This window comes from Pseudophryne corroboree, chromosome 6 (assembly GCF_028390025.1).
Source record: "Pseudophryne corroboree isolate aPseCor3 chromosome 6, aPseCor3.hap2, whole genome shotgun sequence".
Lineage (NCBI taxonomy): Eukaryota > Metazoa > Chordata > Amphibia > Anura > Myobatrachidae > Pseudophryne > Pseudophryne corroboree.
The window spans coordinates 587,258,732-587,285,191 of NC_086449.1; the positions used below are offsets into that span (position 1 = coordinate 587,258,732).

Below are 26,460 nucleotides of genomic sequence, written 5' to 3' on the forward strand. Positions count from 1 at the left end.
GTTGCCAGCAGAGCTCCCTAAAAATAAAAAAACCTAACAAAATACTTTCTCTCAGCGAACTCAGGAGAGCTCACTGAAAAGCACCCAGATCGTCTGGGCACAGTATCAAACTGAGGTCTGGAGGAGGGGCATAGAGGGAGGAGCCAGTGCACACCAGAACCTAAATTCTTTCTTAAAGTGCCCATGTCTCCTGCGGAGCCCGTCTATCCCCATGGTCCTTACGGAGTCCCCAGCATCCACTAGGACGTTAGAGAAATAGATGTTAATATTTTACCATGAAATCCAAATTTAAGGAGAACTTCTTTCATATACGACCAGTTTAGACGGTCAAAAGCTTTTTCTGCGTCGAGATAGCAGAAAAAGGCCCTGATCTTGCGATAAAGAATCTATTAAATTGAACACTCTACGAGTGTTATCGGATGTCTGCCTGTCAGGAACAAACCCAGCTTGGTCCGTGTGAATCAGTAAGGGCAAAAAAGAATTAACACGAGTAGCTATAAGCTTTGCATAAAGTTTAATATCGCCATTCAATAGAGCTATGGGCCGGTAGTTTTGGCAGTAGGCGGGGTCCTTGCCAGGTTTGGGAATAGTTACTATTTGTGACTCCAGCATTTCTGGGGGGAGAGTACCTAATGTGGAGATTGTATTAAAAAGTTCAGTCAACAAAGGAGCCAAAATTTCACGAATTGAGGTGTAAAATCATTGATGAAGCCATCAAGGCCTGGGGCTTTACCTTTAGGCAGAGACTTTATAGCTGCATCGACCTCCAAGCTGGTCCATGGAGCATGTAATGTGGCCAGTTGATCATCAGTAAGAGAAGGTAAATGTAGCTTATCTAGAAAAGAAGATATAGAGGCAGAAGAGGGTTGGAAGGTGGAGGTGTCATGGGAGAGATTATAAAGCCGGGAATAATACTTAGCGAATTGATTCGATATGTCTTTAGGGTTCAAAATCTTTGCAATAGTGGAGGAGAAAATTTGCCTAATTCTGTTCCGTGCTTGTTGCATTCTCAGTTTTCGAGCTAGCATTTTACCCGACTTATTTCCAAATAAATACAATTTCTGACATAATCCATTTAAAGCTGATTGGGTTTGTGCCATGAGCAACTTCTGTAATTGGCTATGAATGTCAGAGATTTCTTTACATAAGAGCTTACTAGGCAAGGCTTTATTCCTATCTTCTAGATCTTTCAGCTTAATTTCTAGGTCACGTTGACGTTGGATATTCTGTTTTTTAAGGGTAGCTCCAGCCTGTATGGCAGAGCCTAGTACGACAGCTTTAAGCGCATGCCAATGATTTAGCGTAGACGTGTCTTGAGGGACATTTGTGGCCAAATAAGACACTATACTATCTGCAATATTTTTTTTCGACATGTTGTCAAGTAAAAGATAGGGGGACAGATGCCAAGGCCTTTGTGGGAAGTGATGTGTTAAGATCCCAGCACCACAGTAAAGGTGCATGATCCGACCATGTAATAGGAAGAATGTCGAGGGATTTAGAGTGTTGCAAAGACCATTTATGACCTAGAATCAGGTAGATTCTGGAATATGTATTATGTACAGGGGAATAAAATGTATAGTCCCGACTGGATGGATTTTGTGTTCTCCATATATCGTAAAGATCAATTTCAGCTAGTACATTTCGAAACGCGGCAGAAGGGCCTGAGTTGATTGAGGTAACGGGAGGCTGTACAGAAGTGTGTTTAAGGGATCTATCCAATTTAGGGTTCAAAACTAAATTAAAGTCACCCATGAGGATTAAGGAGCCTTTAAAAGACTTACGAATTAATAGAAAAAGTTTACGAAGGAATGGGACCTGGTTAGAGTTTGGAGCATATATGGATACTAAAGTGACCAATTTATCATTAAGAAAACCAGTCAGTATTAAGTATCGGCCATTTTTGTCAGAAATCTGGGAGTGACGGACAAAGGACAAATCATTACGAAATAAAATAGCTACACCGTTTCGCTTAAAGGGGCCATTGGCATAGTACCCCAGAGAATATCTGCGGCCTTTAAACACGGGGGCTGACGTCACAGCTGGGTGGGTAAATTCATAAGCCCACCCAACTAGGTATCCTGACAGACACATCCAGCGGCCAATTGGTAAGTGTGTATACTTACCTGGATAGGCTACTCGGTCGGCACAATGGTGGGTGCGCCGATGTGTCGGTCAGGTGTGTGCCCATCTTTAGATGTATGGTCTACATAACGGGTGTGATACTATTTACCGGCGGTCACAATGCCAGCGATTATATGACCAACGGCAGTATCCCGATGGAGGCGATCCCGACAGGGGTGAGGTAAGTATACTTACCTTCCCCACTAACCCCCTTAACCCTCCCCCACATCCTAACCCTAACTCTCCCAGTGGTGCGTAACCCTAACCCATCACTCCATCTGCCTAAACCTAACCCTCCCCCCCTGCAGCCTATCCCACCCCGGGGGTACCTAATACTAACCCTCTAACAGCAGCCTAACCCTAACCCTCCTTTCCCGGCAGCATAACCCTCCCTGTGGTAGCAAAGTATGAAAACAGTCAAACAAGTTCCCTAGGCGCAAAGCTGCCTGTACACTTCTGATGTCAAAATAAATGTCACCACATTTATAAAACACAGATATACACAAAAAAATAGACACCAGACTGTGTCCTAGGCGCTTATAAAATAAATAATGTATACAATACGTTCCTTTTAGAGATAGATGACCTCAGAATTGGTTCACTCCTTGAGGAAGAATCGTGATCTCATCCAGTTATATTGTATCGTGGTTAATCGTACATATGAAAATAAAAAATAACATGCAATGTGTAATATTGCTAATAGTCCAATAACAACAATAATAAGGAACAGCTGGTGTAAATGGTGATCCTAAAATGTCGTGCGTACCCCACTCACACTAAGATAGATATTGGTGTGCCCATAAAGGTATCTTTTATGTAGTGGTATTAACAGCATCCAGGTAACCAGACATCAAGTAGTAATGGATCAATCATACACTGGCGTACCCAAGACTCACACGAAGGATATGGAGGGTACTCCTTAAAAGGTATCTTTAGACTTTATATTCTTCATAAAAATGAGGCGTACCCCAACTCACACTGGGACTGGAAGTTATGTTCCTATCAAGGTTTCTTTATTCCATGATGGTGCTTCCAGCAGACTCCAATGATCTAATTCGTTAGCTCATAAATATGCAGAAAAAAGGAAAATAATAGCAAACAATGTGTAGTATTGTTTTAGGCAAAAAAATGTGCACAAATTATAGGGCACTGATGTTTGGTAGGCAACTGATGTTTCGCGTACCCCACTCACATCAAAAGATAGGTGGCAATATGCCCGTAAAGGTATCTTTTATATGGAGACTCTCACAGACCGTAAACTAAAATTTTATCCGGAATAGATTAATGTACACAAGCGTACCCGAACTCACACAGGATATATAGCAGCCGTTCCTATAGTGGTATCTTTTACACCATATTACTCAAATGTAGGCGTACCCAGACTCACGTTGGAGTGGCGTGGCTGAATCCTATCAGGGTATCTTTTCCGGACTCAAATGATTTATTCTGTCTATCCTGTCTTCCAAGATTTCACCAATCGGTGTGTGATAACGAAAGGAATCTGATAAAGTCTACTATACACTGTTGGTGATGTGTAATTTTTCCCAAAAAATTTCCAAGTGCAGACAATGGCATTCGTAAAAACAAAAAGTGATTTTAATCCATTCCAGCAAAAATGTTTATCAATAAAATTGGAAAATCTAAACAACATACAAAAAAATAATGTCCTGTTAAAAAAGTTCAAGCGAAAAAATTTTGGAATCTTGCTACTCACAGTCCAGATAGTGTCGACGCGTTTCGGTCATAGGACCTTTGTCAAGACATATCTGGACTGTGAGGAGACTGGGTATTTATGAGGCCACTGGCCTATCTGTGAGTAGCAGGAAGTGGTGCAATCAATTAGCCAACTTCCTGTTCCTTAATATCATTAATTATGACAAAATATCCAAAATACAATGTAAATATATTGTAAGCCATGATGTATACAATATTGTTAGAGCAGCATATATATCGTTCATATATTGTATGCAGAACGTCCATTCCCGGTACATCGCAATTACCGCGCTTAGCCTTGTGGGATTCGTAGTTTTTTTGTTCAGCTATGCAATCCATATAAGGTGTTTCCGCCGGAAGCGGAAATGACGTCTCAGACGTCCCGGTACATCGCGATTACCGCGCTTAGCCTTGTGGGATTCGTAGTTTTCTTGTTCAGCTATTCAGTCCATATAAGGTGTTTCCGCCGGAACCGGAAGCGGAAATGACGTCTCGGACGCTCTGACCAGCGGAGTTTTGCAAAGTATTCTGGATCTTGTAGTCTAAGACCCCGGACTCGATTCAGAATACATGTTTCTTGACAATAAACAAAAATATCATTACCAATGGAATCAAAAGATCGTTCATTATATTCCAGCACCACTATAATTACTGTACCGTGTATTTATACCCTACAGTAATATGAAGATTTTTATGCGCAATGGTGACGTCAATCAAAATATTCATATCGCCAACTGAAATAATTAAACTAGTTAAAATAATTAAAATGATCCCTGGATACCCCTCCCTTTAATAATCCTCACTGGTCCCACTAACAAACATGCAATTTTACATGTCAAATGGGACCCGTTACCTTTATTATTTGAAATAGATGCACCTATCCTCATGATCATGTAATGTCCCTAACAATAGGAATATATTTATGAACCCAACCATAAGTATGTATTATCTCAACAATCCTGACTTAAATTATATGGGATTTAACCAGAGGTATTTAAATGTATTTACAGAAATTATAAGAACCACTTCAGCTCGAAATCACTGTTGAGACCCATCAGAATGAGAGTGTTGTATGTGAAAATAGCCTTCATTTCAGCTTTTGCAAGTTGGGACATTGTGTCCCTATACCTGATGTTATTTTTTATATGTTTAATTCCATAAAAGGCTACAATATTAGAAACTGCACAATTATGGACCTTTTTGAAATGTAATGAAAGAGAATGGGTCTCCAGACCCTTTTTAATATTTCTTACATGTTCCCCCATTCTAACTTTCAAATCTCTTGTGGTTCTTCCAATATAAAAAAGAGAGCAGGTGCATTTGATGGCATAAATCACATTTTTAGTGTGACAAGTGATGAAGTCAGTGATTTTGACTTCAGTGTCGTTTATACAGATACTTTCAATCTTATTATGTCCCTTGCTAGTGATATTTTTGCAGCCCTGACATCCCCCACATCTGTAAAAGCCTTTGGAGATGATTCTTGATATGGGCTGGACAGAGGGGAGATTACTGGAAATGAGTTTGGACTTCAAATTGGGTGCTCTACGGTATATGTGGATAGGCTTTTCGGGAACAAGGGTGCCTTTCCGAAGGAGCTCCCAATGTTTCTTAAACACCCCCTCAATCATACGATGTTGGGAGGTGAACTCAGTGATAAATGCCCATTCAAATTTGGGATCCTTCTTTGAATCTATTTTACTGTTAATTTTCTTCTCAAAGAGACTCTCTCTATTGATATCAACAATTTTGGATTTGGCAGTATCTATCATGTTCCGATCATACCCACATGCCACAAATTTTTCTGTCATGATATGAGCCTGTGATTCGAAGACCTCATTATCAGTACAATTACGTTTCAAGCGCTTGAATTGGCCAGTGGGAATCGAGTTCAGCCAGTTGTTATGGTGGCAACTGGTGGCCTCAATAAAAGTACTAGAATCCGTGGGTTTGGAGTATGTTTTGGTGTGAATTTTACTGTCTTGAATGTAAACTGTTATATCCAAGAAATTAATGCTGACTTTGCTACTTTCGAATGTGAGTTTGATATTCAAATTGTTGGTGTTCAGGAAGGAACAGAATTCGGTCAAAGAATCCATTTCACCCTTCCAGACGAAAAATATATCGTCTATATATCTGGCATAGGACACCAGACCCGCCCCAAATGGGTTGTGGGACCAGATGTTATTCAACTCCCACAAACCCATGAATAAATTCGCATAGCTTGGGGCGAATCTGGTGCCCATAGCCGTGCCCGTCTTTTGGATGTAGAAGTCACCCCCAAACATAAAAAAATTATTGTTAAGGATGAACGTTATTCCTTCTACCACCAGTTCTTGAAGATTCTTGGATAGATTAGAAGCATTAAGAAAATATTTCACTGCTTGTATACCATCTGAGTGATCAATGATGGTATAAAGCGAACTTACGTCCGCTGTTACCAAAATATAATCGCTCTGCCATTGAATCTTTTCTAACTGACAAAGAAAATCCCCTGTGTCTTTTAGGTGGGACTTGTTTTGAACAACAAGAGGTTGCAAGATAAAGTCGATAAACTTAGAGAGATTAGATGTAACTGCGTCAACCCCTGAAATGATGGGTCTTCCTGGTGGCGCTGTTGCGTGTTTGTGTATTTTCGGCAAAATATACATCACGGGTACTGTAGGGTTTTCGATGTAAATGAATTTAGCCTCTTTGGTGGTAATCGTGCCCTTTTTCTCATGTTTCTCTACCATTTCTTTGAGTTTGGATAGCACCTGTTCGGTGGGGTTGTTTCTTAATTTCCTATATGTGGATACATCATTAAGTTGGCGTAAGACCTCTCGTTCATAGTCCTCAAGGTTCATGAGGACTATGCCTTCGCCTTTGTCTGTAGGTTTGATAACCACAGTATCCAGATCTTTTAAATCTTTTAGGGCTTTTCTCTCTTTGTATGTGAGATTACATCTTGTCTGTTGGTTCTTTTTAGTAGGTTTGTCTAAGAGATGTTTACAGTCCTCAGTTACTAGGGCTCCAAAGGTCTCTATAAATGGACCCTGTAAATGTTTGGGGTAGAAGATAGATTTTGGCTTGAAAGGGGTTGTGGATAGTGATTCTACTTCACTACTGGACTCCTGATTAGTGAAAAATTTCTTGATGGTTAGTTTACGTAAAAACCTTTGTATATCAAGATAAATATCAAAGGGATTGGAAAAATTGGTAGGGGAATATTTTAACCCCTTTTCCAACACTTTTGTCTCGACATCGGTAAGTGTGTGTGAACTCAGATTAAAAATCTTTACTGCTGAGGAAATTTGTGGAGATACCTTTGGGAGGGTTTGAATAGATTTTTTATGTTTCTGGATTTTTTTCTTTTTACATTTCCCTTTATGCGGTCTCGGTTTACCCCCTCTCTTGCCCCTGTGGGTCTTATATCTTACTACCTCGGTTTGTTGAAATCCCGATTCCTCCCTAAAAAATGAGAGGAGTGACTAGTTCCCTCTAACGGTGAAAAGACATTTGATGTATATATGAAATCTCTTTGATTTCTCAGAGGTCTTTCTCTGTTGTTTCTCATGGGGATTTCTCTCCATTCTGGTGTATGGTCCCTCCTGGACCTTATCCGGTTCCTATCGGTGAAATGTTCTCTGTAAGGTCTGAATGTTTGGGAATTAAACCTATCGTTCTTAGGTGTGTGACTATTCCTCAACTCATTTTGTTGTATGGGACTCCGCCCCCTCCTGGGTCTAATTGGCGCTGTTCTTTTTTGTAATCTGTCTGATATTCTCATAATTCTTGGACTGGCCATCCCATATGGGGCTTCATTCGGGACAGTCAATTCCTTCTTGTCCCTATTAAATTTTTTTAATTTCTTATCTATGAGTTGTTTTTGGGCCCTTTTTAATTTCATCTCAATATCTTTCTCAAATTCTTTGTATTCTTTCGAATCACAGTACGGAGTTGCTAGGGATTTAAGAATACCTATTTCTTCCTCTAGTTTAGATAGTTCTTTTTTTCTTTCCCTGATGATTAATTTCATCAGGGAAAGGGAACAGTTTTGTAAAATGTTGTCCCATTCAGTCCTAAACTCTTCATTAGCTGAAGTAAAAGTGGAAGTTTTGGTGATTTTCAAACCCCGTGGGACAAGGTCATTCGCTAGATATTTATCCAGAGTAGCCACCTCCCACCAGATTTTACTTTCTTTTAATAAGATGGTCTCTAATTTTCCCATTACAGAATCTAAATTATAGTCTAAAAGTTCAGTGACATCTCTATTGTCTCCAAAGACATTTTCAAATAGTGCTGTACGTTGGTCTCTATATGCAAACATTTTTCAATAGTTGCTGCCAAATGGAACTAGCTTTAACAATGGTGAAGAAGTGGAATAGCAAAGTATGAAAACAGTCAAACAAGTTCCCTAGGCGCAAAGCTGCCTGTACACTTCTGATGTCAAAATAAATGTCACCACATTTATAAAACACAGATATACACAAAAAAATACCAAACATCAGTGCCCTATAATTTGTGCACATTTTTTTGCCTAAAACAATACTACACATTGTTTGCTATTATTTTCCTTTTTTCTGCATATTTATGAGCTAACGAATTAGATCATTGGAGTCTGCTGGAAGCACCATCATGGAATAAAGAAACCTTGATAGGAACATAACTTCCAGTCCCAGTGTGAGTTGGGGTACGCCTCATTTTTATGAAGAATATAAAGTCTAAAGATACCTTTTAAGGAGTACCCTCCATATCCTTCGTGTGAGTCTTGGGTACGCCAGTATATGATTGATCCATTACTACTTGATGTCTGGTTACCTGGATGCTGTTAATACCACTACATAAAAGATACCTTTATGGGCACACCAATATCTATCTTAGTGTGAGTGGGGTACGCAAGACATTTTAGGATCACCATTTACACCAGCTGTTCCTTATTATTGTTGTTATTGGACTATTAGCAATATTACACATTGCATGTTATTTTTTATTTTCATATGTACGATTAACCACGATACAATATAACTGGATGAGATCACGATTCTTCCTCAAGGAGTGAACCAATTCTGAGGTCATCTATCTCTAAAAGGAACGTATTGTATACATTATTTATTTTATAAGCGCCTAGGACACAGTCTGCTCCCTGTGGTAGCGCCTAAACCTTTCCTCCTTCCCCGTGGCCTAAACTTAAGAGTCCCCGGCATACTTATGTTCGGGATATCAGGGGTTGGGACTCCGGTGTTGGCCTTTTGACTTATGTGGGAGTACTGGATTGGTAAATTATCCGCGCATCGGGATTTTGACTGCCGGCATCCAAACAGCTGACATGCTGAATGAATCCTCGCATAACTATGCATTAAACCTAAAGAAGACGAGGGAAGAGGTTGTCCATAGTAACACACAGCTGTGGCTGCAGTGCCGACTACATAGTGCAGGGGGAGGGCAGAGGGGCTTAGCACATATAAACATACATGTTAAGATGTATAGATGTATTTAATAATATATGTGGTGGCTTATTTTATCCCGACACGGCAGCGCTGTGAATAACAGCAGCTGTGTGCCCCTGGAACTCAGCATTAGGCCTCTATCACTCTTCTTCTAAGCCACTCCCATTGGCTAGGTTTCAGAGGAGTCTGGGGGTGGGCTTTGAAGAACAGTGAAGCCGAATGCTGCATCCAAGACAAAGTACTGCTGATCCCCGAGGACCTGCAGCCAGCACATATATTAACTACATCTCTGCATTTATGTTTATATAACTGTATGTGCTAACCGGCTTCCCCTGCACTATGTGGTGTGAGCTGCAGCGGTTATGGTTCAAACGGTCTACCTAGTTAAGGTCGACAGTCAGTAGGTTGGCCACTATTGGTCGACATGGGCATGGTCGACATGGAAAAAAGTCAGCACAGTGAAAAGGTCGATGCGGGACAGGTTGACACATAAAAAGGTTGACATTACATTTTTTACTTTTTTTTGTGTTGTTTTTATGTAACATGACCAGTAACCCGAATTAGTGTACCGCATCCCCTTGCTTCGGTCGCTTCGCTCGCCATCTTGCGGGAAAAGTGACCTGCTCTGCTAACGCATCGCTCGGCACAGGTTACCATTCCCAATCGTAGTCTACGTGGATTGTAAAGTATGAAAAAAATAGGATTTTAATTACCTACCGGTAAATCCTTTTCTCGTAGTCCGTAGAGGATGCTGGGGTCCATATTAGTACCATGGGGTATAGACGGGTCCACCAGGAGCCATTGGCACTTTAAGAGTTTAACAGTGTGGGCTGGCTCCTCCCCCTATACCCCTCCTACCAGACTCAGCCTAGAAACTGTGCCCGAGGAGACGACATACTTCGAGAGAAGGAATTACACAGATAGTGGCGAGAGTCACACCAGCTCCCCCATACAAAGCAAACCCGGAAAACAAGCCGGAAAACTCAGCAACAGCTGAAACAGTACTGAAACAGGAAATAAATGCAGAACTTACCCAGGAACAAGGCAGTACTGAACCAAAGGACCACTGCAGGATAACGAAGCACTGGGTGGGCACCCAGCATCCTCTACAGACTACGAGAAAAGGATTTACCGGTAGGTAATTAAAATCCTATTTTCTCTTATGTCCTAGAGGATGCTGGGGTCCATATTAGTAACATGGGGATGTACCAAAGCTCCCAGAACAGGAGGGAGAGCGCGGAGGCTCCTGCAGAACTGCTTGACCAAACTTGAGGTCCTTAGAGGCCAAAGTATCAAATTTGTAAAACTTAGCAAACGTGTTTGACCCAGACCAAGTAGCCACTTGGCAGAGCTGTAAAGCCGGGACACCCCGGGCAGCCACCCAGGAAGAACACACCTTACAAGTGGAGTGGGCCTTAACAGATTTCGGACATGGCAATCCTGCCGTAGAATAAGCATGCTGGATAGTAACCTGATCCAGCAAGAAATAGTCTGCTTAGAAGCATGATACCAAATTTTCTTGGGATCATACAGGACAAACAGACAGTCCGATTTTCTGTGACGAGAGGTCCTCTTCACATAGATCTTCAATGCCCTCACAACACTCAAGGCCTTTGAAGCAATTGAGGAGTCAGTAGCCACTGGCACCACAAAAGTTGGTTGATATGAAAAGCCGACACATCCTTTGGAAGGAACTGTTGACGTGTCCTGAGTTCCGCCCTATCTTCATGGAAGACCAAATAGGTACAAAGGACAAAGCCCCCAATTCCGACACACATCGTGCAGAAGCTAAGGCCAACAAAGTGACAGCCTTCCACGTGAGAAACTTGACCTAAGCCTCCTGTAAAGGCTCAAACCAATCCGATTGCTGGAAATGTAACACCACGCTCAGATCCCAGGGAGCCGTCGGTGCCACAAAGGGAGGCTGGATGTGCAGAACCCCTTTCAAAAAGGTCTGAACCTCAGGGAGGGCAGCCAATTGTTTCTGGAAGAAAATGGATAAAGCCGAAATTTGGACCTTTAGTGACCCCAATCTCAGGCCCATATCCACACCTGCTTGCAGGAAAAGGAGAAACCGTCCAAGTTGAAACTCCACCGCAGGAAACCTCTTGGATTCACACCAAGACACATATTTTTTTCCAAATTCAATGGCAATGTTTAGACGTTACCCCTTCCTAGCCTGTATCAGGGTACGAATAACCGCGCTCGGAATACCCTTCCGAGCTAAGATCTGGCGCTCAGCCGCCATGCAGTCAAACGTAGCCATGGTAAGTCTTGATAAGCGAACGGCCCCTGTTGTAGAAGATCCTCCCAAAGAGGTAGAGGCCGTGGATCTTCCAGTAGTAGATCCAGCAGATCCGCGTACCAAGCCCTCCTTGGCCAGTCTGGAGCAATGAGGATTGCCTGAACCCTTGTTCTTTTTACAAGCTGTAGAACTCTTGGAATGAGAGGAAGTGGAGGGATCACATACACTGACTTGAACACCCACGGTGTCACCAGTGCGTCCACCGCCACTGCTTGTGGGTCTCTTGACCTGGAACAGTACCGCCGCAGCTTCTTGATGAGGCGAGAGGCCATCATATCTATGTCAGGTACACCCCACCAACCGGTTACCTCCTCGAACACCTCCGGGTGGAGGCCCCACTCTCCTGGATGGAGATCGTGTCTGCTGAGGAAGTCCGCTTCCCAGTTGTCTATTCCCAGAATGAAGATTGCTGACATCGCCACTGCATGCCTTTCTGCCCAGAGGAGGATTTTTGACACCTCTGACATTGCAGCTCTGCTCTTCATTCCGCATTGTCGGTTTATGTAGGCCACCGTGGTCACGTTGTCCGACTGCACCTGAACAGCCTGACCTGACCCTGTAGAATGTGTGCTGCTTGAAGAAGACCGTTGTACACGGCTCTTAGCTCCAGGATGTTTATAGGAAGAAGGGATTCCTGACTTGACCACCTTACTTGGAAGGTTTCCCCTTGAGTGACTGCTCCCCAACATCTGAGACTTGCATCCGTGGTTAGAAGGATCCAGTCCTGAACCCCGAACCTGCGGCTCTCCAGAAGGTGCAGCAGTTGTAGCCACCAGAGGAGTGAAATCCTTGCTTTCGGCGACAGACATATCCTCTGGTGCATGTGTAGGTGAGATCCGGACTACTGGTCCAGGAGATCCAGCTGAGAGGACCGAGCATGAAACCTTCCATACTGCAGAGCATAGTAGGCAACCATCTTCCCCAAAAGGCAGATGCACTGATGAACCGATACCCGGGCAGGCTTTAAGACATCCCGGACCATTGACTGTATCACCATCGCTTTCTCCACCGGTAGAAACACCCTCTGCACCTCCGTGTCGAGGATCATCCCCAAGAAAGACAGCCTCCTTGTCGGCTCCAGATGAGACTTTGGAAGGTTCAGGATCCAACCGTGCTCCCTGAGCAGATGCGTCGTGAGAGCAATGGGCCTTGATCAGCAGGTCTTCCAGATATGGAATTATGTTCACCCCCTGCTTGCGGAGGAGAACCATCATCTCTGCCATCACCTTGGTGCCGTGGAGAGACCGAATGGCAGTGCTTGAAACTGATGGTGATCGTCTAACAGTGCAAACCTGAGATAAGCCTGATGCGGCGACCAAATGGGAATGTGGAGTTATGCATCCTTGATGTCCATGGACACCAGAAACTCCCCCTCCTCCAGACCTGAGATCACCACCCTCAGAGATTCCATTTTGAATTTGAACTCCTTTAGATAAGGGTTTAACGATTTCAAGTTAAAAATTGGCCTGGCTTCGGTACCACAAAAAGGTTTGAATAGTAACCCTTGTTTTGCTGATGAGGTGGAACTGGAACAATGACTTCCGACAGATCCAGTTTTCGGACAGCTTCCTGTAGGATAGCTCTGTCTGTCAGCAAAGCTGGCAAGAATGCTGGTATGTTTCCGCACCAATGGTTACTATAAAGAGTCTATAGATACATGAATCGTGATAAACCAACTAGAAATGTTCAAGAATGCCGATTGCCAGTTATAATGGGTTGGTGGTGCACCAGTGTACAGTAGTATCCTACTGATAATCACAATTTAGAGAACAAGAAAGAAAGACCCTGTGTTGTGCGCCAACACAGGGTCTTTCTTTCTTGTTCTCTAAATAGCAAAGCTGGCAAGCCTGATTTTAAGAATCGGTGAGGTGGAAGAGTTTGAAACTACAGCCTGTATCCCTGGGACACAATATCCTGCACCCAGGGATCCAGGCCGGATGACATCCAGATGTGTTTGAAATGCCGGAGTCTTGCTCCCACCTGACTGACCTCCAGGCTGTGCGGTCCACCGTCATGCTGAGGATTTTGAGGCACCAAAAGCAGACTTCTGGTCTTGGGAACCTGCAGGTGCAGGTTTTTTGGATTTAGCACAACCTCCTCTAAAGAAGGTATTAGAGGGCTTGTTCTTTCTAGTCCTAGCGGACCGAAAGGACTGTGTCGTATTGGGAGAAAAAGGTTTCTTTGTAGCCGGTGCAGCTGAGGGAAGAAAAGGAGACTTACCCGCGGTTGCCGTGGAAATCCACGCATCCAGCGCCTCCCCAAAAAGAGCCTGACCTGTGTAGGGTAGGTACTCCACACTTCTCCTGGACTCCGCGTCCGCAGACCATTGGCGCAGCCAGAGACCCCTGCGAGCCGAGACAGACATGGAGGAGATCTCCGCAGCCATGGAACCTAGGTCCTTCATGGATTCTACCATAAATCCCACAGAATCCTGTATGTTACATAAAAACAAATCAACGTCACCCTTATCCAGCGTAGCCAAGTCTTCCAGTAGTGTGCCTGACCACTTTGCTATAGCTTTAGAAATCCATGCACAGGCAATAATAGTAGGCCGCAGTATCGCCCCTGAAGCCGTGTATATGGACTTGAGCGTAGTGTCAACCTTGCGTTCTGCCGGTTCTTCAATGCGGTAGATCCTGGGACAGGTAAGACCACCTTGACAGTCTGGAGACAGGTGCGTCAACTATAGGCAGGGTTTCCCATTTTTTCCTATCTTTCTCAGGGAAGGGAAAAGCAACCAGAACCCTTTTTTGGGATCTGGAATTTTTTCTCTGTGTTCTCCCAGGATTTTTCAAAAATAGCATTTAATTCTTTAGATGCAGGGAAGGTTAGCGAGGCTTTCTTATTATCAGTGAAGTAAGCCTCCTCAACCTGCTCAGGAGTTGCGTCAGCAATATTCAACATATCTCTCATGGCCTCAATCATCAACTGCACCCCCTTAGCAAGTGATGCCGCCCCCCTCAACACATCCCCATCACCGTCTGCTGTGTCAGAATCGGTATCCGTGTCATCCTGCGTAATTTGGGCAAGAGCACATTTTTGAGAGTATACCGCAGGGGGGCCCGAGGGAACAGAACCGGACAATACTGCCATAGTGGACTGTAAAGCCTGAGTAACATTCTCAGTCTGTGCAACCCTCTCAGAAATCTGAGAAATAACCCCCTTAAGAGAGGCTGACCACTCCGGTTCCCTAGCCGGGATATGCGCTACAACAGTGCAATCCTGATTTCATGGAATGGGATCTTCCTGAGAAGATATATCCTCTGCAGCATATGATACAGCGTCTGTAGACATGGCTGCTTGCAATCCCCACACCCCACATACACACAGGGTAATGGCTGACAGAGTTTCCTCCCAAGAATGGCAGAGAGACACAGAGATTGGAGCCAACCCACACACAGCACTTTTCAGGCAAAGGGAATTCCCCACCCCGTGCTGACTTAATAAATAGACACAGTATACACACTGACTTCCCCTTCCTTCTACAACCCCCTGGAACCGTACAGATAGCTGGAGTTGATGTGGAGGGACAGCGCTGAAGACTGCAGGCAGAGAAAAAGGCGCTGAACGCTGCTGGGTCCGCTCTGAGAAGCTCCGCCCCCTGAAGATGCCGCATCTTCCCACTCTTCACAAGGATTATACTGGCCTGAGGTATATGCTGGCTGAGATCCAGGGACCCCGACAGCTCTTGCTGACCAGTGCATGGTGTAGGCGCTGGTTCAGGGCACCCCTCACAGCGCCGCACAGTGTTCCTATGAGCTCCGGAGCGCAGTTAATACCACGCTCCCTACCCTGTTGCGACCATCTTCACAGCGGCTCCCCCCTTGTCAGGAGTGGGGGGGGAGGGGCGTTGACTAACTCGCCACGATCTTCTGGCTCTGTAAGGGGGTGGCGGCATGCTGCTGGGGTGAGCGATCTCCTGTGGCTGCGATCGTTCTATTCCCTCAGGAGCTCAGTGTCCTGTCAATGGAGTAAGTGGCTCAGACCCCGCAGGGCGGACACTACTCCCCCCCTTAGTCCCACGAAGCAGGGAGGCTGTTGCCAGCATCCTCCTTGTGACTAAACTCTATTAAAAATAATAAAACTAAAAGAACTCCTATGGAGCTCCCTTAGCTGTGACCGGCTCCTACGGGCACATTTTCTAAACTGAGTCTGGTAGGAGGGGCATAGAGGGAGGAGCCAGCCCACACTGTTAAACTCTTAAAGTGCCAATGGCTCCTGGTGGACCCGTCTATACTCCATGGTACTAATATGGACCCCAGCATCATCTAGGACGTAAGAGAAAGTTTAAAATAAAAATTGTGAAAAAGTCATTTTGACCATTTCATGTGTCGATATGTCCCGTGTGGACGATTTTAATGTGTTGACCTTTTTCCTATGTTGGCCACGTCTATGTCGACCAATAGTGGTGGACCTATTGACTGTCAACCTACCATCCGGATACCGCTGCAGCTTTTAGATGTCACTTATCAAGTACACATCTATCAACTACTGGTTTAGCCAATGCAGTACCTTTTCTCATGGTATGTACTGGCCAAACGGGCTGTACCGTTTGTACTGGGTCAGGTGAAGCGTCCGGACACCCATAGCGCTGCCATACTTTCTTATCAATTAACTAGCTCACCCCAGGTGATGGCAATCATACATTACCAGGAAAGTCCAGGAACAGAGCATTTTCTCCCTCATGGAGAGGGTCAGGTAGACAAGTATGAGCGCTGCGCAGTGATAGGCGGCTCCCTCTGCGGCTCTCTACAGCTATCCTGCCAGCACCAGGCCCCCAGACCCCAGGAACAGCTTTACACAATCAGCGCTGGCACGCCTCATGCCCCTCCGCCACTGGCGTTTCTATAATGGGTGCAGTGTGTGTGGTGCACACGGGCCCCTGAGTGCAGAGGGGGCCCCCACCGTACACACTGCACGCATTTTTAAAATACTCACCCCTCCGAAGTCCAGCGCCGGCATTCGCAGCGCTGTTAGAACACAGTGAAAATGGCTGAGTGGCCATTTTCACAGAGTTCTGCGCATGCGCAGTAGAGAAATCTCAGGGAAAATGGCCACTGTGCCATTTTCCCGGAGATCTGTGCATGCGCAGTAGAGTCTGAGCCCTCTAGTGCTCAGACTCTACAGCGCTCCAGGCAGAGAGAAGGGGGCCCGAACGGAGGAGGCTGAACACGGGCCTCCTCTTCTCTTAAAACGCCCCTGCCCTCCTGTACCGTTTTTTACTAGGAAAATATTGGAAGGCATGCCAGCACAGTGACAGACTCTGGTTGCTATGGGCAATTTATCCACCCATCCTCTTTAAAAGGTGTGATACCGTGCCCATACTACCCTACACCACCGGAAGCAGCTGGGGCGCTGCCGCGTAACAAATCATAGGAAAGCTACGGTAGATGCTAGATCCAATTGGCCTAAAGGACCTATGACATCAGGGTGAGGAGCCACATCATCAGGGGGAGGAGCTAGGCCAGCGGGATAGTTCCTCTACTATCCACGCCACCAACTACTACCTTTAGTAACCCGGTGGCGAGCCCAAAGCGTGGCGAGCGTACATTTCTGGTACCCTGGGGGTAATTCCAAGTTGATCGCAGCAGGAATTTTGTTAGCAGTTGGGCAAAACCATGTGCACTGCAGTGGGGGGAGGGGGGGGGGGCAGATTTAACATGTGCAGAGAGAGTTAGATTTGGGTGGGGTGTGTTCAATCTGCAATCTAATTTGCAGTGTAAAAATAAAGCAGCCAGTATTTACCCTGCACAGAAACAAAATAACCCACCCAAATCTAACTCTTTCTGCATATGTTATATCTGCCTCCCCTGCAGTGCACATGGTTTTGCCCAACTGCTAATAAAATTCCTGCTGCGATCAACTTGGAATTACCCCCACCCCACTGTTCGGCCGTGGCTCCTTCCCCTGGTGACGTCAGAAGTCCTTTACTCAACTTGGATTTAGAACCAACCGGAAAGCTACACTATTACGCGAAAATCTGTGCGTCGACCGAGAACTCAAAGTCACGTGAACAAAAGAGCCGACCAATCGCAATCCGCAGCGGAGCAGTAGCGTCAATAACCGCACGACGTCACTCTAAAGCGCCGGCAGCAAGTCACTTAGATCTAGCATCATCTACAGTGTAACATACCCCTAGTGAGCGGTTCGGGTGAGAGGACGCCGATCTCGCGGTGGCCATGCGCTCCCTCAGCTACGTGCAGCGCGCGGTGCTGGACTTCAGCGGCTCGCTGTTCCCGCACGCGCTGTGCCTGGGGGACGCGGACAACGACTCGGTAACGGGGGTAGGGGCAATGGTGTGCCGCCGGGGTGACCGGTAACCCTGACTGACAGCTACTGATCTCGCCCCCTCTGCTCTTTTCTCTCTGCAGCTCAACGAGTTGGTTTTGGGAGACACCGGTGGCAGGCTGCACGTGTACCGCAGTGACCACAGCAAGCCCTGGCTGACCCGCTGCTGCTCCGGCATGGTGAGCCTCGGCCTCTGCCGCATCTCTCTCTCGGCTCTCAGCACTGGTACTTCCGGGCACCGTATGGTGCGGCTGCGCTTCTGCTCTCGCCTCAGGGGACATAATGGCTTCTGTGACTGTAGTAAGATCACCCACACTGGGGTTCCTCAGCCTGCCTGGCTCTGAGTGTGCTGTTTCCAGTGTTGGGCTGGGGAATACAGGGGCAGGGGCCCATGTTTATGGAGGTGTGGTCTGCAGCCACATTGGTTTGCCTAACCATGAGAGTGTATGGGGTGGGCCCCATAATAAATATATAGTTAATACAGCTAGTGCCTGCATGTATCAGATTAATAACAGCAATACAATGTAGAAAAGACACCTTAGTCCTGTGCAGTATTAGGTAACGTGTATTATTTAAGTGCACAGTCTGGAACCTGGGGGTAAATGTATGAAGCAGTGATAAGAGTGGAGAAGTTGCCCATGGCAACCAATCAGTGAAGTAACATAATTTGCATACTATAAAGTTGTACAGAACAGCTGATTGGTTGCCATGGGCAACTTCTCCACTGGCTCTCCTCCACTCTTATCACTGCTTCATACATTTACCTCCTGATCCCTAGAGAAGGAGGTGGCGCCCACTATGAGTGTCCCCTGTGGGCCAAACTAACCCTTGCTGTTTCCTGTATCCCCAAACAATACGCTGTTACAGCTGTTAGTGCACCCAGTGTTCTAGCCTTCCACAAAAAAAAATTGCTTCAATGTCCATACATATAGTACAGAGCACATTTTGATAGTGAAAGTATTATAGAGTCCTCTCATAATGTTGATTGTTTGGAATGTTTCACTTAAGTTATCACTTTTAGTGTTCACGCTAGGCTATTGCACCTTGCTAAAACACTGCCGCTGCTGCCACTATGTGAATAGATGCCTGTGCTGGGCACGCCCACATCCCTGATGCTGACACCTGTCATGCCCCCATTAGTGATGTGTATGGGTAGGCCCACCCCCAATTGCACAGAGTACCCCCGCAGCTCCTGTGCCCTGCCAGCCCAGAAACCTACAGTGAACACTAACTTTCCTTGGGCAGGTCATGGTAGACTAGTTAAGGCTACACAGTAGGTTCCATTCTTGTACATTTAGGCTAGGGGTTATGTTTACTAAAGTGCAGACTTTTAGAAGTTCAGATGTTGCCCATAGCAACCCATCAGATTCTGTTATCTTCTAGAAGGTGCTGGATTAATACGTAAAATCTGGTTGCTACGGGCAATGTCTTCACTTCTAAAAACCTGTATCTTAGTAAATATACCCCTTAGTCTTCACAACTTGCAGATGTAGCTGCTGATGCAGGAATTCACATACAATTTTTGCTGCTGCTACCACTGCATAGATTTAAACTTATTTTCTTTATTTTTTTTTTTAGCTGACCTGTGTTGGTGTAGGTGATGTCTGCAATAAGGGAAAGGTAAGGATAGCGGATACTGTCATTAACGGAATGACTTCTGAATGTGTGGTGTTATTCTAATTAAATACCCAGCAAGCTTTTGGCATCTTCATCCCGCATGGTGGCTGTTCAGTATGAATAACTGCCGGATGGAATGCCGGAGGTCACATTACCAGTGCAGGCGTCTCAATGTGTGAAATCCTGACACAGGCAAGGTAAGTGTGTCCCCTAACCCCCCCAGGTGGTGCCTAAACCTACCCCACCCCCTTAGTGCCTAAACCTAACCTCCCTCCGGAGAAGCCTACCCCCTTCCCCGCAACCTAAACCCACTCCATCTCCTCCTCCCCCCGCCCAGGTGGTGCCTAAACCTAACTGTCCTAAACTGGCCGCTATACTTCCCTTCGGGATACTGGTTGTCTCGGTTCCGACAGCCTGCATCTTTAACTGCATTGTATGTGGCTCTAGAATATTCTACTGTTATTAATGGTTTTTATTTGCAGATTAGCCCAATTAACTCTTAGGTGTGTTTCTCAATTATGTGATTAAGACATGTTTGAATTTTGTTCCTCCATTATATTGGTGGCATGTTGTCTTTGTACTGTAGAAATTACTGTCTAAATTTCCTAACTTTACAATACTTGTTTTCTTGGCTCTAATGAATGATGAGAGAGAAACTAGAAGTCTGTACGCTTCATAGCTTTAGTTTCCCCCCTTCATTTTTTCGATATTTTTTTTTAATTTTTTTTTTATGATGTTCCTCTTTTCCCACACAACACGTAACCAGCCTATGTCTCTGATCATAGAAATGAAAACAAAAGCACCAGCCTTTGTCATTGTTTACTTTACTGCCCCAATATATCTGCCCATGACTTCGTTCCCGAAATTACACCCAGCATTTGGCAATGTAAACTGCTTGCTATGTTAGTGTGGCCAAAGCTGTTACCAGTTTAAGTTGAAAAGCCCAATTATTTTATTTGAGTTTTCTGTTAACATTACAACAGTTGGATACACTTAATGCCTGGGACACTCCATCCTGCACTGAGAACAGGTTTTAACAGTTACAGACATAACCCAGAGCCTGCCTCCATTGTAAGAGGTTAAAGAATGCAATGTTGCCTTTTTAAACGCTTCAGTGATCTGTCTAACCCTGATATAGCTGCAGTAAACATTAGCGTCCATGCACTTTTCTTACTGTGTGATGCTATGTCATAGCAGTTGGGATTATATTTTCAGTTTGATACCTGTATGCAAGTGATAACATGGATGTATGTTAGCAGTACTTTAAAAAAAAATCGAGCTAAGCATTTTTTTTTTTATTCTATAGAATTTTGTGGTTGCAGTTAGTGCTGAAGGCTGGTTTCATCTGTTTGACCTGAGCTCAAAACTGGAGGCTTCAAATGACCTTACAATGGGAGAGGACTTAAAAGCCACCTACACACAGCATCTCCCTGCCAACACTAAGCTTGTCCTTATAAGTGACATTGGTAAGAGTAAACCGAAAACATTTGTGAGGTAGCACTATGTATGTGTATGTGTGTGTGTGTGTATATATATATATATATATATATATATATATATATATATATATATATATATATATATATATATATATATATATATATATATCTATCTCTATCTCTCTATCTCTCTATCGATAAAAATCAGAGGGGGCACTCTCCAGACTTTTTTACTATAAACAACTGTTCATTTATTAATGATATACTTTACATGGTCAGCATAATGACAAGAATTTCCTCAAGCGCTTTCGGCCCAAGCAAGGGCCTTCCTCAGGAGGCACTGTACATCAATCACAGCTTCCAACGAACATGAGCAGAAATCCAGACATCCAGCAATAACGCTGATCCTGCCTGACTGGCTCTAAATACCCTCACCACTTGAAAATGGCGCCAAAAACATTATGATGTCATCAAACAGGGACAAATATTCTCCTCAATAGATAACCACCCATTCAAAGGATAGAGAACACCACACTCGCCCCTATCCAGGAGCACAAACAGCCAAAATCACAATCAGCAAGTAGGTGACGATGGGGCCGCCGCAACCCATCTCTGACACCCGCCGCGTCCCGGAGCGGAGCACTTCTTGTCCGTGGAACGCAAACGTTCTCTATACACTCCCCAAGGTCCATAAATCCATGGTCAACCCTCCTGGCAGACCCATTATCTCTGCCAGGGGGTCCCTCTTACAACCTCTAGCTATGTTTGTGGATGTTTTTTTACAAGAATTAATACCATATATACCGAGCTACCTTAGAGATACTGGTGACTTTCTGACTAAGGTTATGGACCTTGGGGAGATAAAGGAGGATGTGTTGCTTGCAACACTTGATGTATCGTCGTTATACACTATCGTTCCGCATAGGTTAGGTTTGGAGGCTGTGAAGAATCTACTTACCTCAACTGGCATAACCACTATCCCCATTGACTGCATCTTGGAATTTTTAGAGATTATTTTGACTAATAATCACTTTATGTACCAAGGAGAGTACTATATGCAGTGCTCGGGGACAGCCATGGGCTCGAATGTGGCCCCTATATATGCGGGTATATTTATGCATGAGTACGAAATGTTGAATATCATGCCAAAGTATGGCAATAAGATTGTATATTATAAACGTTTCATAGATTATGTTTTTATGCTGTGGGACGGTACCGAACTAGAATTTAATGATATGTTAGAATACTTGAATAACCTAGACTCTACTGTACGGTTTACGGGACACTCAGACACAAAGTCTATTAATTTCTTGGACTTGACCATTTTTCGTGATGGCACTAATTTAGGGACTACCCTATTCAGAAAAGAAACAGATCGCAACACGATTTTGCATGCCACGAGTAACCATCCACCATCCTTGAGATCTAGCCTGCCGATCTCGCAATTTATGCGAGTCTTGAGGAATAATACAAATTCAACCACTGCTGAGAATCAGATTGTGGAGATGAAAGCTCGCTTCACTCAGAGGGGGTACAGTAAAGGTACTATCAACAAATGCCTGGAAAAAGCACGATCAAGAATAGTTGAGGTGAAACCGACCAAAGAACCGCGGATGATATATGTCACACAATTTGATGCAAAATCGCCTGCTGTCAGAGCATCAATAAGGAGGCTGGCCTATACTGAATTCAGACCCAAAATTCAAAAAGACACTTGAACATCCACCCATGCTGGCCTATAGACGTGAGCGCAATTTGAAACAATTGCTGATGCACCCAGCTAGACAAACGGGTGGGCCTGAAAATAATTGGCTAAATAAAACAAGAAAAGGCTGCGTCAAATGCTTGGGTTGTGTGACATGTCGCTCGATGTTGGTCGGTGAGAAGTTTCCACATCCACTTAGTGGAAAACCAATCACTATTCGATACCGATTACATTGTCGGATGGACCATGTCATCTATATGCTACTATGCCCTTGTGGACTTCCGTATGTGGGGATGACCACCTGTTCGTTCAGAGAACGGATGGCAAACCATTGCAGTTCAATTCATCAAGCGCTGCAAACAGGTCGCACTGACAAACCGGTGGCCCAGCATTTCCTAAATGAAGGACATCAAGTGGCATCCTTGAAGTGCAGAATTATTGATTGGGTCCCTGTCCCCAATAGAGGGGGTGATCGTTCACTTCTCCTAAAAAAGCTAGAAGCAAGGTGGATACATAGATTGGGCTCAGTGACACCCAATGGTCTGAATGAGTCGAACCCGTTAAACGTTTTCTTACGCTAAACTTGTTTTGTGAAACCTAGGTTTTTTCCTTGCCCGATGCACTTTTTAATGTTGTCTGTCTGGTATTTGTATTTTTTGTATTATATATATTTTGTGTTCTTTGCTTTGATCTTCAGGGTGCAATGGGGATGTGCTGAACCGATTTAAGTAAATAGTGGTAGAATACTTTAGAACTTGGGTTATATACAACGTTCGGTGTCGTTTGACCATTGCACTCTGGGGATCTAGCTAATCTTGGAGGGATGAGGGTTTGTTGGGGAATGTTCAATACTGCCCTGTCTGGCTCTACTACCCTCGTTCGTGCATTTTATATGCATATGGCCACTTGCATTTGTTTTGCACACTTGCCCAATATGGGTGTGATACATAGGGCTGATAAATCGGAATGACAGTCCGCCTACTTATGATGTCCCTTGGTGTTGTGCTTAAATTATAACCTCTTTCTATGGGAATTAGTGCCTGACTTCCTGTTTGCGTTCCGGGTGGGCACTTCCGGCCGTGTGACGTTTGCGTTCCACGGACCGGAAGTGCTCCGCTCCAGGACGCGGCGGGTGTCGGAGATGGGTTGCGGCGGCCCCATCGTCACCTACTTGCTGATTGTGATTTTGGCTGTTTGTGCTCCTGGATAGGGGCGAGTGTGGTGTTCTCTATCCTTTGAATGGGTGGTTATCTATTGAGGAGAATTTGTCCCTGTTTGATGACATCATAATGTTTTTGGCGCCGTTTTCAAGTGGTGAGGGTATTTAGAGCCAGTCAGGCAGGATCAGCGTTATTGCTGGATGTCTGGATTTCTGCTCATGTTCGTTGGAAGCTGTGATTGATGTACAGTGCCTCCTGAGGAAGGCCCTTGCTTGGGCCGAAAGCGCTTGAGGAAATTCTTGTCATTATGCTGATCATGTAAAGTATATCATTAATAAATGAACAGTTGTTTATAGTAAAAAAGTCTGGAGAGTGCCCCCTCTGATTTTTATCTACATATTTGGATACCGTGGTATTCGAGTGGACACCCCAGCGTTTGCTTACTATGAGGATGTGAGTGCTACCGCTTGTTGGATATAGATATAGATAGATATAGATATATATATATATATATATATATATATATATATATATATATATATATATATATATATATATATATATATATATATATATATATATATATATATATATATATATATATATAGAATAGCGAAGACCTAGGCGCTTCAGTACCAGTGTGCAATATTAGAAAGTTGTGAATAACAATCCTTATCTCTTTTAAGAGTAGCTGCTCATAATACAGAATGTGTGTATGGTATACACTTAGTGAAAAATAGGAAATGGGAAATATAAGCGCTTAGGAGTGATGTAACAACTTTTCAAGGGAAAGAACAGAGTGAGGTGGGTATAATTAAAACCAATGTTACTTATCTGGTTTTACACAAATTTCCAACCGTGGTTGATCATTTTGGGATTCACATGTAAAAAAGAATATAACAAAACATAGTGTGTACTGTTTCAACCGAGTAAATGTCATATATCAATATAGAGCAATCAGTTTAGGGAATATGCTTATTCCCAATTCTATAGATTTGATAGCCCAGACATTTTAAACGTAAAAAGGCAACAGTTTAATATACAAGACAAACAGATGGCTACACTAAAAACGTACAAGATAAAAGATATAATGAGGCTTATCTGTCCATCTAAAAGGGACTCAGCAGCAGACTGTCCCGATACATAAAAAAGCCAAAATGCATGCGTACAGGTGTTTTAAAAGTTCAAACGCTTATCTGTCCATAAGAGGAATTTCAGCATCAGCAGCGTAGTCCCAACGCGTTTCGTCCGTTCAAGAGCCTGGACTTCTTCAAGGGGATATGACCAGTGTATCCATAATGCTCCCATTTTATACCATTCAAGTGGAAGTAGCACATGGTTAGTCTCTGACATCACTTCCTGTTGTGATGCGTACAGTGGTCACAGAGTATGAGACAAAAAGAAGTATTGCTACATATTTGTATGCTATATTTATGAAGCAGAAGGTAGATATGTGTGCAATAAGTGCCAATTCGTGTGCAGAGTGAAAAGAATACGTGGCAGATTCTGTCCAAGAGATCCGGCGGCGGTGGAACGCAATTTGGAACGCACCGCCGTCTAGATGTGCCGTGGAACGCATCGCCATCTTTGATGCGTCACTTCCGCCGCTAGAGAAGATGGGTGGAACGCACCACCATCTTGTGTGCGGAAGTGTCCGGAAAAGTCCCCACCAGTGTTTAAAAATCACCAGCGCGAATTATGCTAATAATGTTTATTAATAGAAAAAGAAAAAGAAGGTCAATACTGACAGTTTAAAAACATTAGTGAATCTATGAGTTAGAAACGAGTGGAATGCATCGCTAATTTTATATAGTAGTGACGCCCCACCATTTTGGAAGTGGGAAAACAGGAGATTGCTTAAGGGAAAAAAAGTGCAGAGTAAGAATTAAGATGATTGTGGTAATTGTGATGTAATTTACAAGTGCGGTGAAGCATTTTAGCTGTAAAAAGATTTATCATCATCTATTAAAAGGAGGATATTTAAAACCAGCTTTGGTTTGATTTTTCAGTTATCCTTGTGGTGGTTCATGATTTGTGAAATTACGACTGAAAAAATGAAGAGAAGGGGGGGGGGGGGAAGGGGGGAGGAGGGGGAAGAAAAGGACAATAGTATTAGTCCAGATAATAATAGCAGTTAATCATCAAAGAGAAAAATATAAATATATAAAAATAATTAAATTATTAAAAAAAAAATATATATATATATATATATATATATATATATATATATATATATATATATATATATATATACAATTTTTAATAAAAGAGTGATAAAGTGACTATGTTCCCTCAGGATGATTGTGAAACTAAAGGAATGAACAGGTATATTGAAAAAGTAATAAGCAGCATTAAAGGAATGGAGCAATTTCGAAAGCTTCGTTAAGTCCTTGTGGCGACAATGTTTGAAGTTCATAAATCCAAAACATCTCCCTTTTGGAGAGTTTATTCAATATATCTCCACCTCTGTCATTAAGTTTAACGCATTCAATAGCTTTAAAGTTGATTTCTTCAGGGTTTGATCTATGTTTTTCTGTGAAGTGTCTGGATACTGTATGGTTATCGACTTTATTTTTAATATTTCTGATGTGTTCCTGTATTCGTAGCTTAAGGATCCGCTTAGTTTTGCCCACATACTTCAAACCACAGGTGCATTCTAGTAGATATATAATCATAGTGGAGT

At 43.8% G+C, this 26,460-nt stretch overlaps 1 protein-coding gene across 2 annotated transcripts in view; it reads left to right on the top strand.

Moving 5' to 3' along the window:
• Positions 1-17,558: 17,558 nt before the first annotated feature.
• ITFG2 (integrin alpha FG-GAP repeat containing 2) overlaps positions 17,559-26,460 on the top strand; it is an 85,395-nt gene continuing 76,493 nt past the window's right edge. The window contains exons 1-4 of one of the 2 annotated variants that reach the window (XM_063927966.1): positions 17,559-17,843; positions 17,940-18,035; positions 19,435-19,476; positions 20,780-20,939. In XM_063927966.1, coding sequence (XP_063784036.1) covers positions 17,748-17,843; positions 17,940-18,035; positions 19,435-19,476; positions 20,780-20,939 — 394 coding nt within the window. In that variant the 5' untranslated portion in view covers positions 17,559-17,747. The remainder of the gene's footprint in view (positions 17,844-17,939; positions 18,036-19,434; positions 19,477-20,779; positions 20,940-26,460) is intronic. The other variant, XM_063927965.1, reaches the window with a different exon arrangement.